The 15,983-nt window shown below is 46.6% G+C and overlaps 1 protein-coding gene across 3 annotated transcripts in view; it reads right to left on the minus strand.

Moving 5' to 3' along the window:
* FBN3 (fibrillin 3) overlaps positions 1-15,983 on the minus strand; it is a 156,253-nt gene that overhangs the window by 41,563 nt on the left and 98,707 nt on the right. For all 3 annotated transcript variants that reach the window (XM_083594312.1, XM_083594314.1, XM_083594313.1), the window contains 7 exons: positions 15,541-15,663; positions 10,497-10,658; positions 9,701-9,769; positions 8,441-8,566; positions 6,376-6,501; positions 4,147-4,296; positions 2,682-2,753 (listed from right to left, as the gene is read on the minus strand). In XM_083594312.1, coding sequence (XP_083450438.1) covers positions 2,682-2,753; positions 4,147-4,296; positions 6,376-6,501; positions 8,441-8,566; positions 9,701-9,769; positions 10,497-10,658; positions 15,541-15,663 — 828 coding nt within the window. The remainder of the gene's footprint in view (positions 1-2,681; positions 2,754-4,146; positions 4,297-6,375; positions 6,502-8,440; positions 8,567-9,700; positions 9,770-10,496; positions 10,659-15,540; positions 15,664-15,983) is intronic.

The raw sequence follows: 15,983 nt of genomic DNA on the forward strand, positions 1-15,983 counted from the left end.
GCTTTTCACCAAAGCCAGACTAAACGTCTTTCCTTCTGCAGTGTTGGACGGCAGGTTGAGAGGAGTTCCCTACCAGGACAGACTTTGCTCGTGTGCTCAAGACATCGATTCCATAAAACGTATTTTGTTGCACTGTGCAAAATATGAGCAAGCCAGGGCTGAACTGATACTACCCTTGCTGGTACCTTTCCCGGGAAAATCAGAGGCTCACTATGTCAGGTTTCTATTGGAAGACCGGACAAACGCTAGAACATTAGCAGTGGCAAAGTTTTTATCGGTGGTTGCAAGAACCAATGATCCCTATATTCTGAACAAAATGCTTGTTTAACCTGGAGGTAGGTTGTCTGAATTGTGTATTGCTTTGTAACGATTTGTTGGGTCTCTGGACCGTAATAAAGATTGATGATGACAGAAGCTGGTCAGCGGGTGTGAACCTACACTTTTTTTTTTAGATCTTTACTTCTGAGAAGCCCAAAACGAACATTTCAAATCAAAACAGAAGCTGGTCAGTGGATGCAAACCTACACTTCTTCTTTTTTTAGATCAGGCTACAGGGCAGAGAAAATTCATACAGTGGTACCTTGGTTCTCAAACACCTTGGTACCCAAACGCCGAAAACCCGGAAGTAAGTGTTCTGGGTTTCAAACGTTTTTTGGAAGCTGAACGTCCGATGTGGCTGTCGGCTATTGTTTCCGGGGCGCCTGGACCAATCAGAAGCTGCGCCTTGGTTTTCGAACATTTTGGAAGTCAAACGGACCTCTGGAATGGATTAAGTTTGGTGCTTTTGTTTTTGCTATTTATTTTACGTTTTTGTGGTATTTTGGGTTAATTTGTTTTTGTGACTGTGTGGAACCCAGTTCAGCTACTGATTGAGTGAGTGAGTGAGTCTGTGACTGTGGAAATGGATAAAATGGATAAAATCCAAACAATGACAATCATCAATGCAGTTAAGAAAAAAAATTAATTTTAATTTTCACTGTCTACAATACTGTCTCATTTATTTTGTAGCACAGTACACTGATTGTTGCTTTCATTTTATGGATCAATGGTCTCGTTAGATAGTAAAATTCATGTTCAATTGCTGTTTTAGGGGTTGTTTTTAAAAGTCTGGAACGGATTAATCCGTTTTGCATTGCTTTCTATGGGAAAGTACGCCTTGGTTTTGGAACGCTTTGGTTTTGGAACGGGCTTCCGGAACAGATTAAGTTTGAGAACCGAGGTACCACTGTATTTCCTTTTCTTCAGTCCGTCTCCTGTGTAGCAGGCTTTAAGCTTCCCAGTCAAGCCTCTGCCATTGTACTGGCAGCCCAAGAGTTTACTCAGCAGCCATGAAATATTATGCGTCAGTTGGAAAAGAGAATTGGAAAACTGGGTTTCTTGAGAATCAGGAGCAAATAACCTGGAACGTTTGATTGAGAGTTTCATTCCTGACATTGCCTTTGACTTTCCCCACTGCAAAGGCACACTTTTGAGTTTAAGAAAAAGAAGGAACATTTTATCATATGTGGTGGTAATGTAAAAAGGTGAAAAGCTTCTGGGAGATGATATATAATGAGATGAAAAAAATGTTGAAATACACATTTATAAAGAAACCAGAAGCATTCTTATTGGGCATTGTTGGGAGTGATATAAATAGAAAGGAATGTAAGCTGTTCTTATATGCAACAACGACAGCAAGAATGTTATTGGCCCAAAAATGGAAGCAAGAATAATTACTGACGAAAGAAGAATGGAGTATGAAATTAATGGACTATGCAGAACTGGATAAACTAACAGGAAAGATCCGAAATTGGCGGGACCAGAAATTCACAGAAGACTGGAGTAAATTTACAGATTATTTGAAAAGTATTTGTGACGACCAGATGACGTTTGTAGGTTTGCAAGAAGTTTTGTGAGTATTATTGGGAGTATTCCAAAAATGGATAAGGGGGAGGAGGGTTAGTTAAGACAATTAAAGGTGGATCATCAGAGGTGCTGAGGGAAGTAAAAAAAAATAAAATGTATAAATGATGAAGTTTTGTGGTATGTATTATAATTAATATGTTAAAATTAATAAAAAATATATATATAAAAAGCAAAAGCACACTTTTTGAGAGTTGGTGAAGCAACCAGAATGGTCAAAGGCCTGGAAACGATGCCTTATGAGGAACGGCTAAGGGAGCTGGGCATGTTTAGCCTGGAGAAGAGGAGGTTAAGGGGTGATATGATAGCCATGTTCAAATATATAAAAGGATGTCACATAGAGGAGGGAGAAAGGTTGTTTTCTGCAGCTCCAGAGAAGCGGACACGGAGCAATGGATCCAAACTACAAGAAAGAAGATTCCACCTAAACATGAGGAAGAACTTCCTGACAGTAAGAGCTGTTCGACAGTGGAATTTGCTGCCAAGGAGTGTGGTAGAGTCTCCTTCTTTGGAGGTCTTTAAGCAGAGGCTTGACAACCATATGTCAGGAGTGCTCTGATGGTGTTTCCTGCTTGGCAGGGGGTTGGACTCGATGGCCCTTGTGGTCTCTTCCAACTCTATGATTCTATGATTCTATGATTCTAGGATCTCCTTTTCCTGGGCAGACATACTAGCTCAGTTTTGGCAAAGAGACAAGAGTCACACCTTGAAAAGCCCAAAGGGGAATGTCATCTGCAGAAGATATGAATAGAGGAGACGGGAGTTTCGGGTTGACTTACCAATCGGTTTCCCAGTGTGAATATCAATGATGAATCCAGGAGCCTGATTGCCACATAGGATCTGGTATTCAGCTACAAGAGGAAACAGTAAAGAAAGATTTGCGGATACACCTCATTACATTACAACCACTGTCATACAGTGGTTCCGCTCCTTCCTCCTGGGCTGCGTTCAGAAAGTGGTGGTGGGGGATGAGTGTTCAGACCCCTGGGCTCTCGCTTGTGGGGTGCCTCAGGGTTCTGTCCTCTCCCCCCTGCTTTTCAACATCTACATGCAGCCGCTGGGAGAGATCATCAGGGGGTTTGGGCTGGGTGTCCATCAGTATGCGGATGATACCCAGCTCTACCTCTCTTTCAAATCAGAACCAGTGAAGGCGGTGAAGGTCCTGTGTGAGTGTCTGGAGGCGGTTGGAGGATGGATGGTGGCTAACAGATTGACAAGACAGAAGTACTGTTTTGGGGGGACAGGAGGTGGGCAGGTGTGGAGGATTCCCTGGTCCTGAATGGGGTAACTGTGCCCCCGAAGGACCAGGTGCGCAGCCTGGGAGTCATTTTGGACTCACAGCTGTCCATGGAGGCACAGGTCAAATCTGTGTCCAGGGCAGCTGTTTACCAGCTCCATCTGGTATGTAGGCTGAGACCGTATCTGCCTGCGGAAACTACAACTAATCCAGAACGCGGCACCACAGGGCAGGCGCCACTACCGAGAAGGCCCTCTGTCTGGTTCCCTGTAACCTCACTTCTCACAATGAGGGAACTGCCATAAGGCCCTCGGTGCTGGATCTCAGTGTCTGAACGATGGGGATGGAGACGCTTCTTCAGGTATACAGGACCAAGGCGGTTTAGGGCTTTAAAGGTCAGCACCAACACTTTGAATTGTGCTCGGAAACGTACTGGGAGCCAATGCAGATCTCTCAGGACCGATGTTATATGGTCCTGGTGGCCACTCCCAGGCACCAGTCTAGCTGCCGCATTCTGGATTAATTGCAGTTTCCAGGTCACCTTCAAAGGTAGCCCCACATAAAGCGCATTGCAGTAGTCCAAGCGGGAGATAACTAGAGCATGCACCACTCTGGCAAGACAGTCTGTGGGCAGGGAGGGTCTCATCCTGCATACCAGATGGAGCTGGGAGACAGCCGCCCTGGACACAGAATTGACCTGCGCCTCCATGGACAGCTGTGAGTCCAGAATGACTCCCAGGCTGCACACCTGGTCCTTCAGGGGCACAGTCACCCCATTCAGGACCAGGGAATCCCCCACACCCGCCCGCCCCCTGTCCCCCAATGGATTATCCATGTCTCCCCTCTGTGACTAGCTGCAAGGAAAAGTTACTTCTTGCAGTGCTAGGTGTGAGAGATGACCAGTAACTCTAAGCAACACGTTACGGGAGTTTTCGGTGACCGGGGAAGCCACGGAAAACTCGGTGCGTGGTTTTCGAGAGCATGTCTGTGTGAGGCTGCTGGCTTACAGCTGGCTGGGGTGGGGCAGGGTTCGCAGGGCTTATTCCAGGCCTTCCCGATGTTGTACGAGCAGCAGCACATCTTCTTGGTCATGTTGAAAGACAGCTCGTTCTCGCAGGTGTCGTTGTAGTTCCGGTAGCAGAGGCTTTTCCTCATATCTGGAGAGGCGGAAGAAGAAGAAGAGTCTGGATTTGATATCCCGCCTTTCACTCCCTTTAAGGAGTCTCAAAGCGGCTAACCTTCTCCTTTCCCTTCCTCCCCCATAACAAACACTCTGTGAGGTGAGTGGGGCCGAGAGACTTCGGAGAAGTGTGACTGGCCCAAGGTCACCCAGCAGCTGCAGGTGGAGGAGCGGGGAAGCGAACCCGGTTCACCAGATTACGAGTCTATCGCTCTTAACCATTGCACCACACTGGCTCATCAAAGACTCGTTCAGGCCGGCGCAAGTCTGCATTGTGGCGGCAGCTTCTTTCCCTCCATGTCTCCACAGCCAGCAAGGCACCCTTTTCCATAGGTGTGATCTCAGACTCGGAAGCAAGGAGACTCTCGCCTCGGCATCCAAGCCGCCCCCCCTCTGGAAAAGGATGCCTCACTGTCTGGTTGCAGAGCTGAATTGCTTCCCTCTCTGAGGCAGCACTGCAGAGGCTGTCTGTCTCTTATTGACTTTGTGGGTGCTTGGCCCCCACAATCACATCATTGTGGGTGCCCAAGCAACCACAATGTGATGTATGGAAGTGAGAGCTGGACCATAAAGAAGGCCGATCGCCGAAGAATGGATGCTTTTGAATTCTGGTGCTGGAGGAGACTCTTGAGAGTCCCATGGACTGCAAGAAGATCAAACCTCTCCATTCTGAAGGAAATCAGCCCTGAGTGCTCACCAGAAGGACAGATCCTGAAGCTGAGGCTCCAAGACTTTGGCCACCTCATGAGAAGAGAAGACTCCCTGGAAAAGACCCTGATGTTGGGAAAGATGGAGGGCGCAAGGAGAAGGGGACGACAGAGGACGAGATGGTTGGATAGTGTTCTTGAAGCTACCAGAATGAGTTTGACCAAACTGCGGGAGGCAGTGGAAGACAGGAGGGCCTGCCGTGCTCTGGTCCAGGGGGTCACGAAGAGGCGGACACAACTAAACGACTAAACAACAACAACAAAGCAACCACAGCCCCCTGAAGTTGGCTCCTGCGCCTAGTTGACCTGCGGAACTCCCTCCCACAAGCTCTGCCCCCCTAAATCCTACTGATTTTCACCGGGATGCTGGACTAAGTGAATGCCCTCCCCCTTTGACAATAATTTTTATTAGTTTTCAATTGAAACAATCCAGCCTCATTATAGCAATGCCAAATTAGAATTCAATTGTTGTTGTTTAGTCGTGTCCGACGCTTCGTGACCCCACGGACTAGAGCACGCCAGGCACTCCTGTCTGGAATGTGATCACATCCACAATTACCAATCCCAATCATTCAGATGCCGAATTATATAATTTAGGTGACCCTCGCGCTAGAATTGATGGTTTGACAATTTACTTCGTTTTCAAAATCAATTCATCTCCATTACATTCCAGTCAAAATAACAATCCCTTGCACAATACAGTGGTACCTCGGGTTACAGACGCTTCAGGTCACAGACTCCGCTAACCCAGAAATAGTACCTGGGGTTAAGAACTTTGCTTCAGGATGAGAACAGAAATCGTGCTCTGGCGGCGCGGCAGCAGCGGGAGGCCCCATTAGCTAAAGTGGTGCTTCAGGTTAAGAACAGTTTCAGGTTAAGAACAGACCTCTGGAACGTTAAGTTCTTAACCCGAGATACCACTGTAACTGCAATATTAATGACATCCATTCCTCTTGACACATTAAATGATTTATAAACCTGTAAGTGAATGCCCCTTAGCCCAATACGGCAACCGAGGGTCTCCGGACGTCCTCAGGACCGAGTCCTCAATTCTTTTAAGTGCTGCGTCCCATTTCCCTAGCTCTGAGCTCCCTTTTCCCTGCATCCCCAGAGCGCACAGAAACACCATTTACCTTCCCGCTGCAGTGGTACCTATTTATCTACTTGCGCTGGCGTGCTTTCAAACTGATAGGTTGGCAGGAGCTGAGACTGAGCAACGGGAGCTCACCCCCTCGCGGGGATTCGAACTGCCGACCTTCTGATCGGCAAGCCCAAGAGGCTCAGGGGTTTAGACCACAGCGCCACCCGCCTCCCTTCCCCTCTGTGGTAGGCAATCCCTTCCTTCGTACCCATGCAGTTGTTGCCTCCATTGACTTGCATGTACTCTGGCGGACAAACACAGGTATAATTCCCCAGGGTGTTGTAGCAGGTCCCCGGACCGCATATCCCAATGTGAGCCGAGCATTCGTCAATGTCTGGAGAGAGAGAGAGAGAGAGAGAGAGAGAGAGAGGTGAAAGGGAGAAAGCCAATGGGAGGGTCCCAATGTTTAAACACTGTATTTTTCACTCTATTGGACGCACCCGACCATAGGACGCACCTTGTTTTAGAGGGGGAGAGCAAGAAAATAAAATTCTCCCCCTCTCTGCTCAGCGCCCCTTCAGCGAAGCGGCAGGGAAACGGAGCCCCTTCCATTTCTCCTCCCGCTTCGCTGAAGGGGCGCTGCGCAGCTCTCCCTCTCTGCTGAAGCCAGGAGAGTCTTGCTGTCCCGGCTTCAGCGAAAGGAACCCGAAGCCTCCGGAGCGCAGCGGGAACTCGCGCTGCGCTCCAAAGGCTTCAGGCGGCTATCCCTGAAGCCTGGAGAGCGAGAGGGGTCAGTGCGCACCGACCCCTCTCGCTCTCCAGGCTTCAGCGAAAGCAATGCGTAGCCTCCGGAGCATGGAGGGAGCGCTCTCTCTGCGCTTCGGAGGCTTCGCGTTGCTATCGCTGAAGCCAAGGAGCCTGCATTCGCTCCATAGGACGCACACACATTTCCCCTTCGTTTTTGGAGGGGGAAAAGTGCGTCCTATAGAGCAAAAAATACTAAATAATAAATAAAATTTTGTTTATACCCTGCCCTTCCCGGTTCAAAAAACAGGGTTCAGGGCGGCTAACAACAAATTTAAAACACTTAATTAATGCAACAAAAAACCAGCAGGAAATACAATATAAAACGTGAATAGCAATAAATTCAGAATTCAAAAATCAATTTAGGGGGGAAATCCATCCATCTCATGGTCACCTGCCAATGCCTGGCGGAGCTTTGCGCCCCCACCCTTTTATTATAATTATAAGTATTTTATTTTGACAAAGTAATAATAATAATTATAATAATCATAATAGTGTATTTTTGGTCTTTGTGGAAGCCGCCCAGAGTGGCTGGGGAAACCCAGCCACATGGGCAGGGTACAAATAATAAATTATTATTATTATTATAAATAAATAAGGATAAAAACGTGCACCCCGCAACCGAGACCGTTCCATTGTAACTATCCAGCCTCCCAAAATTTCAGCACCTCTTGTGATGGCTTGACCCCTTTCAGTTTTAACAGTACAAATTTCTACAAACACCTTCCACATCTCCTCAAAATCTTTTCTCCTGCATATTCCCCGTCTTACCTTAACGGCACATGTTAATTTATCATTAATAGCTATATCCCACACCTCTTTATACCATTCTTCCATTTTATATTCTGCTTGCCCCTTCCGCTTCCTAGCTATCATAATTCGTGCAGCTGTGAATAAATTTGTGAGCAAGCCCTTCCTAGCCTGCGAACCTTCCACCCCATCGTAAATCGATAATAAGGCTACCTCTGGACTTTTGCTCAGCTTTAACCCGGTGATTTCTGTTACCTCCTTAAGCGCCCTTTGCAAAAAAAAAAGTTGTTCGTATTTACAGTCCCACCACATATGAACGTAATTCCCTGCCCTTGTTAAGAAATAAAAAATGCTGTAAAACATGCAAACTCGGCAGGGAACACAGCACAAAACAATACATAACGTAACCACAGCAGTTCCAGAAAACCAGCCCCAATTAAAAACCAGAGGACATAAAATAGTTTTTTTAACCACCTGCCTAGATCATGGGAAGCAGGGGCCAGGCAAATGCCGTTTTATGTGGTCTTTAAAACGTTGACTATTGTATTTTAATATTCTGTTGGAAGCCGCCCAGAGTGGCTGGGGAAACCCAGCCAGATGGGCGGGGTATAAATAAAAATAAATTATTATTTAGCTTCTCCACAGACAGACAGTGGAGTGCCCCGAAGTTTGAGGGAACACCTCAGCTTCCCATTTTAACAAGGGAATTATTATTTGTTTTCTCCACAAGCCCAGCCACGACAGTCACTCCTTCCGCACCCTTTGCTCTGGGGGTGTACCTTCACAAATGCGGGTGTCCTCATTCAGGTAGTAGCCCAAGGGGCATTCGCACTGGAAGCTCCCGAAGGTGTTGACGCAGTTTCCGCCTTGGCAGAGGCCCGGCAGCTCCTGACATTCATCGATATCTGTGCGGGAGAGGAAAAGGAACAGAAAACGGGTGTCAGTGGTTACGGCCGGCCCTGTCGTTTGGCAGAGTGGGGCAGCTGCCTCTGGCGGCCAAAACCGGAGGGCGGGGAGTGATGGCAAGGGTGCCGGAGGGTGGAGCTGGGTGAGACTTATCTTTTGCCCCCTAAGCTACCCACCTGACCAGTGGTGGCTAGTGCCTGTTGCGACTGGTGGGGTAGAAACCAAGGGCATTGCCAAAACTGAGGAAGAGTAGGCCCATTGAAGTGAATGGACCCAAGTCAGCCACGTCCATATATATAGGTAAAGGTAAAGGGACCCCTGACCATTAGGTCCAGTCATGACTGACTCTGGGGTTGCGGCGCTCATCTCGCTTTACTGGCCGAGGGAGCCGGCATACAGCTTCCGGGTCATGTGGCCAGCATGACTAAGCCGCTTCTGGCGAACCAGACCAGCGCACGGAAACGCCGTTTACCTTCCCACCGGAGTGGTACCTATTTATCCACTTGTACTTTGACGTGCTTTCGAACTGCTAGGTGGGCAGGAGCAGGGACCGAGGAAGCAGGAGCTCACCCCATCACGTGGATTCAAACCGCCGACCTTCTGATCGGCAAGTCCTAGGCTCTGTGGTTTAACCCACAGCGCCACCCGCATCCCTAAATTTTCTGTTTTACAAATTTAAAATAAGAACTGTTAAGAACAGTTTCAGGTTAAGAACGGACCTCCAGAATGAATTAAGTTCGTAACCTGAGGTACCACTGTACACTGGTAAAAGGTAAAGGTAAAGGACCCCTGGATGGTTAAGTCCAGTCAAAGGCAACTATGGGGTTGTTGAGCTCATCTCGCTTTCAGGCCGAGGGAGCCGACGTTTGTCTGCAGACAGCTTTCCGGGTGATGTGGCCAGCAGGACTAAACCGCTTCTGGCGCAATGGGACACCGTGACGGAAACCAGAGTGCACGGAAACGCCGTTTACCTTCCCCTCTGCAGCTGTACCTATTTGTCTACTTGAACTGGTGTGCTTTCGAACTGCTAGGTTGGCAGGAGCAGGGACAGAGCAGCGGGAGCTCAGCCCATCACGGGGATTCGAACCCAGAAGAATAACCCAGCTGCGAGCGAGGAGCTTGGCTGTCCTTACCTTCCAGAATGACTGTTATGGGGTTTGGACGGAATCCTTCGCCGCCGGGACAGAGAGTCTTGTATTCCGCTGTAGAGGAAAATGCACATTACTGAGATTTGATTCTGGAAAGCAGAGAGGGCTTGCAGGCCTTGTACGTCCTGCTCCCCTTTCTTGCATATTGATTTGTATGCCACCTTTTCCCCCAAGTTGCACAAGTGACATTTTTTATTATTATTATTATTATTATTATTATTATTATTATTATTATTATTTCTATACCACTTTATAGTTTAATGGGTAAAACCTCAAAGTGGTTTAAAGGTAAAGGGTAAAGGGACCCCTGACCATTAGATCCAGTCGCGGCCAACTCTGGTGAACCAGAGCAGCGCACGGAAACGCCATTTACCTTCCCGCCAGAGCGGTACCTATTTATCTACTTGCACTTTGATGTGCTTTCGAACTGCCGACTCTGGGGTTGCGGCGCTCATCTCGCTTTACTGGCCGAGGGAGCCGGCGTACAGCTTCCGGGTCATGTGGCCAGCAGGACTAAGCCGCTTCTGGCGAAACCAGAGCAGCGCACGGAAACGCCGTTTACCTTCCCGCCAGAGTGGTACCTATTTATCTACTTGCACTGGCGTGCTTTCGAACTGCTAGGTTGGCAGGAGCAGGGACCGAGCAATGGGAGCTCACCCCGTCATGGGGATTCAAACCACCAACCTTCTGATCGGCAAGTACTAGGCTCTGTGGTTTAACCCACAGCGCCCCCCCGCGTCCCTTTCATTAAAACAATACAACATAGATGGACTCTGCTCACTTGTATTTGCTGGCGGGCAGAGCTCGCAAGGATTCCCCCAGGCCCGGCCGAGGGAACAGCAACACGAAGCCCTGGTGACCCCCACGCCGATCTCTGCGCTGCAAGAGATCCCGCCGTCGCCCCGATCTTGCGTGTCCAGGAAGCAGTTCCCGATGCGAGTATCTGGAACATGAAGGATGAAGAGGAAATTAAGACTAAAACGAATACCTTAAAAGTCAAGGTTCGATGTTGGGATTGTAAGGTAATTAAAAAATTTTGGGAAATGATTTACAACGAATTGAAGAAAATGTTCCAAAACCTGAAGCATTTTTGTTAGGGATTGTAGGGAAAAATCTGCCAAAAAAGCTGAAAAACATCTTCATGTATGTGGCAACGGCCGCAAGAGTTTTAATAGCACAAGGATGGAAGACTGAAGAAACCCCAACTAAAGAATCATGGCAAGAAAATTTGATGGACTATGCAGAACTGGCAAAACTGACATACAAGCTACGCGACAAGGATAACTGTGACTTTAAGGATGAATGGGAACCCTTGACAAAGTATTTGAAGGCACAACAAAGCAAACTGGACTCCTTGGCTGGTTTTGAATAAACATTCACAAACTTTTTATTGATAATAATCAGCTAAATAGTTTGAGGATCTATACAACTGTGTAACATGCAGAAAACAGCTTTTTTAGAGAAATCAAAGACTGTAACTGAGGGACGTCGGGGGGGTGGCGGTGGGTAGATTCTGTGGGGAGAGGGAGGGGGAGGGAGGAAAAATGGGGGGGGGGAATAAGGATGATATGTTTCTGGATAATATGTTCTGTTTTAATTTTGAATAAAAAGTTATTTAAAAAAGTCAAGGTTCGAGGACAGAAATCTGGCTGAGTCTGGAATAACCTTGTGAAGTGAAAGGATAAGAAAGAGGGATTTATATCTAGATGTCAGGATAGAGGTGATCAGGAAAACAGGAAGACACAATGAGAGATAAAGGAGGTGCTTTGGGATTGGCGGGAGTCAACGTTTGTTTTTCTTTTTAGTGTTTATATTATTAACTTGTAAGATATGGATTTGTTTTTTTGAATGTTGGTTTTTGTGTTTTGCGTATCGTTATTTTTCGATACTTTCCGTGTTGTTGTTGTTGTGAGGAAAATACTAATAAAATTTATATTATTTAAAAAAAAGGACTAAAGGGAAACATTGTACGAGGACAAGGGGTAACATGCAGGGTTAGATGTACGGCTTAGTCAACGCCAACAGCAGTGTAGGGCTTGTAGTGTTTTTTGGTCTCAGTTTATTTTGCTAGGATACAGAGATGTCTTCTCAGTGTCGCAGGAAAAACATCCCCCCCAATCATTCAGTTTGTACAAACTTCACACACACTCACACACTACATGCGCTACGCTTCTGCTATAAATTCATAGAAAATCAACCATACATCGGATTTGCACTGTTCCGCTTTTATTTTACTCCATGAAGGAAGGACTACAAAATGGGGAAGGTTTGATACAGGCCAGCCATAATCCCTTGAGCATCCCTTGAGGCCCTGCCCAGTTGCTATGCCAAGCCTGATGGTCCTAGACAGAAGACAATCAAGATCACAAAGAACTTGCATGGCTGAGGACCTTGAAATATTGGATCTTCCTCCATTGTAGAGCCCTATCCCCTAATTCTCTACTTTACGATCTTTTAAGTGATAGTGCAATTCACAATCTATCATTGACTTGCAGGAGAAAACTGGATTCGATAGGGCTCACTCTAACTGATTTTGAAATTTCTGATCCCAAAGATACATAGGAAATTATCAGGAAGACTCTTACAGAAAAAAGTGTCCTCGCCATGCTTGAGGTTGCAAAGCACAGCACCTGCTCTCCTATCCACTTAAAACTCCCTTTGTGTAGAGATTTCCAAAAGAGATACATGACAAATCTGAAGAAACATGAATCGTGTAGGCTGTTTATGTTGGCCAGATTTAACATGTTTCCCTCGGTGGTAGTGAGAGGAAGGTACTTAGCTATCCCAGAATCAGAGCGTCTCTGCAAATGCAGAAAACAGGAACCCGATACTCTAGAGCATATATTCTTTTCCTGTGATTTTGGCAGTTATGCCAGAAGACAATTATTTGAGGCCCTAAAATTTAATAGACAGATTTTTACACAACCAACTGTTCAGGACCTGCTGGCGGACAGCGATGATCAAATTACTATTATAGTGGCTGAATTTCTAAGTGCTGTCCATGAAGAAAGAATGGGCCATGATAAAGAGATTTAGTGGTTCTTAATGGTAGGTGATGTTGCTGTGTTGTATTATATTATCTATGTACATCGATTTATTTTTTGGAGTTAAGAATAGGACTGGGATAAATTGTGTTCGCTGAGCCCGTATTTTATATAGTCTGTATATGATGTTTGTTTGAAAATGTGTGGTGTGCTATGCCTAATAAAGGATTTTGAATTGAATTGAAAGAACTTGCATAAGGGAGTGGATTCAGCACGGACTGGAATAAAGGACAATAATCAGCTCTTCCCTCTGGGGGCAGGAAACTGCAAACTCCCCTCTGTCACCTGGAAAGTACTCATGGGGAGGGGGAAAGGGGGAACCAGCCAGGTGACAGGACACTCAGGTTACCACCACAACTCCTCCCTCAACCCCTCCTTTCTGTGATGTATGTTTCTGGGGGTGGTCTTGATCTACAGGGTGGCAATTTCAAAAGTCTTTATAAGGCCTTGCACACCATTTTTCTGGGTCCCTCCTCTCTCCTGCAAGTGAGGGGAGCACCCTGTTGCAACAGATCAATAAAGGCCAAGCCTACAGGCTGCTGTTTTGCTCCAAGTTGTCCTGGTTGGTGTCTTTGTTTTTGTCCAAGGGAGCCCTCGGATTTTTCCGTTAACATCAGGTGCGAAGGATAATAACAAGAAGATTGAAAGATGGGACTGGTGAACACCAAAAGCAGCAGAAATATGAGATGACTGGACCCCACTGAACTCGAAGCATGGGAACCCCCAAGAAAAAAATTATAATTTGGCAAAACATTTGGGACTTTATGATATGTATTTGTATAATTTGGAATACTTAATGTGATTGGATTGGATTGTTAAAATGGAAAACTTAATAAAAATTATTATGGGAAAAAAAATAGATGTACGGCCTCGTCAAGTTGGGGGGGTCTCCCAAAGGTCATCTAGCCCAACCCGCTTTCCTTGCAGGAATCGCAGCGAAAGAGCCCGGACAGATGGCCACTCAAACGCCAGCAAAGGAGAGCCCAACACCTAGACCTGGTGTAGATCTGGGGTAGCCAACCTGGTGCCCTTCCGAAGTCAGGCTGCAACTCGCATAGGCTTTAGCCAGCATGACCAATGGTCAGAGAGTTGTAGCCCATCGGTATTCAGCGGCGGCCACAACAGCTGACCTCAGACTCAGTTTTGGCGCGATCCAGCAAAGCCATTTCCGACCTGGGAGGAGAGGGGGTTGCGGGCAGAAATCCCTCCCACATCTCACACGCGGGGGCTGGCCTTTTTGCCCCCGCGTGGTTAGGGAATTCCCGGGCGTGTCAGCGACCCGGCCCGCCAATCAGCGGGCCGGGGAGGCGTAGCCTAGCCTATTTAAGACTAGGCACGGCCGGGGACCGCCCTCTTTGCCCACTTTCCAGCTGAGCGGTTTTCCCAGCCCACCCTCCCTTTAGGTTTAGCTAGCCTTGACCTTGCTATGGACTTCGGTTGGTCGCCGCAAGGGGCCTGGTAGGAATTTTTCCAATTTGGCGCACTTCTAGCCTTTTGGTTTTTTCGCCTACCTCGTAGCAAACGTCACAACTTATTTTGGTATTGGCGGTTAGGCATTGGCAGGGGTCAATTGTTATGCAAATGAAGGGGGGAAGGAAGCGCCATCACCTTCCCCCAATGAAAAGGGTAGTCCGGTAGAGGACTCCGGGGGGCGTGGCCTTGTCCGAAACCTAGGGAGGTAAGGGCCTCCGGCACGCCCCCGAACGGTGACACCCGTGGGATCCTAGTTGGCGTACTTCAACAGGACTCCCACGGTTTGTGGACAACCCTCCCCGGTCTCCATGCCGGGTAGTCGATAGGAGCCAATGCCTAAGGCCAATACCTTCCAATTCTGCAATCAATAAAGTTGTGGCCTTTTTATGCCCATTAACCTAAAATTCTGTGTCCGGTGTCTTCATTTCACATGGGGGAGGGGACTTGCCACGCAAAGCTTTTATTATACCGTTGAGTGAGATGGTGGACTGTGCCGAAATGGCAAAACTAACTGGGAGACTTGGGAATCAAGAAGACAATAATGAAAATATTAGTAGGTAAAGAAGATCGCACACAGGAAAGTACTGGGTTGCGGGAGAGGGAGGTGAAGGGATTAATCGAAATTGTTAAAGACTGGTATAGTATCTAAGAGATTTGAATTTTTGTAAAGATTCGGTAAGGAAAGCAGAAAGCAGCAAGAAATATTAAGTAAAGGTATCAGAGATGAGACCAGTGTAAATGAAAACATGAGACTTATGGTTTTATTACATATGATTTTATTTTGGAGTTGTCTCCTTATTTTGGAGTTGTTTGTTGTAAAGAATGTGTATTATGTGAATAATTTTTTAAAAAAATAGCAAAGAAAGAAAGAAAGAGGAATTAAGACGACAAGGGCTTTAAAAAAATGGGGAAAATGTATAATTTACCTAGGAGACCAGGTAAATTAAAGCTTTAGCTGGACTTTAAGAAACACTTGTAAAGTAACGAAGACCATGGATATTTTGGAAAAATGGACATTGTGGAGAATGTACTGATACATAACTTTAAATTCTGATTTAAGGACCCATGTAGGGGATACGGAGAAGTCATGAGATTCGGAGAATCTCACAAAACGATTATACAAGCTGTTTGGATGTAAATTTGTAATAATGAAAGCAAATAAAAATATTTCACACACAAAAAAAATATCATACCGTTGAGCGGACTTATTTGCCAGCAGTGACCCAAACCCCAACGGCAACGGCGCTATCTGGTTGCCAGGCGAAACCTGGAAGAGGAGAGGCTCCAAATGTCGGGGGTCAGACTTACCCACGCAGCCCACTCCCGTGGGATTGAGCTCAAAGTCTTGGGGACAGTTGCACAGGTAGCTCCCAGGTGTGTTGACACAAAGCCCGTTGATGCAGTTCACCGGATCGGCACACTCGTTGATGTCTGAAAGGTGAAAGTGTTATAAGAATTTTAAGGTCTCAAATATAGAAGAGACATTCATAAATTTCCCCTAAATTTTGATTTTTATTGTTCTTCGTGTTTTTATACTGTATTCTATGCTGCTTTTATATTTAAGTGTTTTAAATTTGTTGTTAGCCGCCCTGAGCCCGGTTATTGAACCCGGAAGGGCGGGGTATAAATAATTTTTTTATATTATTATTACAGTGGTACCTCGGGTTACATACGCTTCAGGTTACATACGCTTCAGGTTACAGACTCTGTTAACCCAGAAATAGTGTTTCAGGTTAAGAACTTTGCTTCAG

The sequence above is a fragment of the Podarcis filfolensis genome (assembly GCF_964270895.1).
Source record: "Podarcis filfolensis genome assembly, chromosome: 18".
In the NCBI taxonomy this organism is placed as follows: domain Eukaryota; kingdom Metazoa; phylum Chordata; class Lepidosauria; order Squamata; family Lacertidae; genus Podarcis; species Podarcis filfolensis.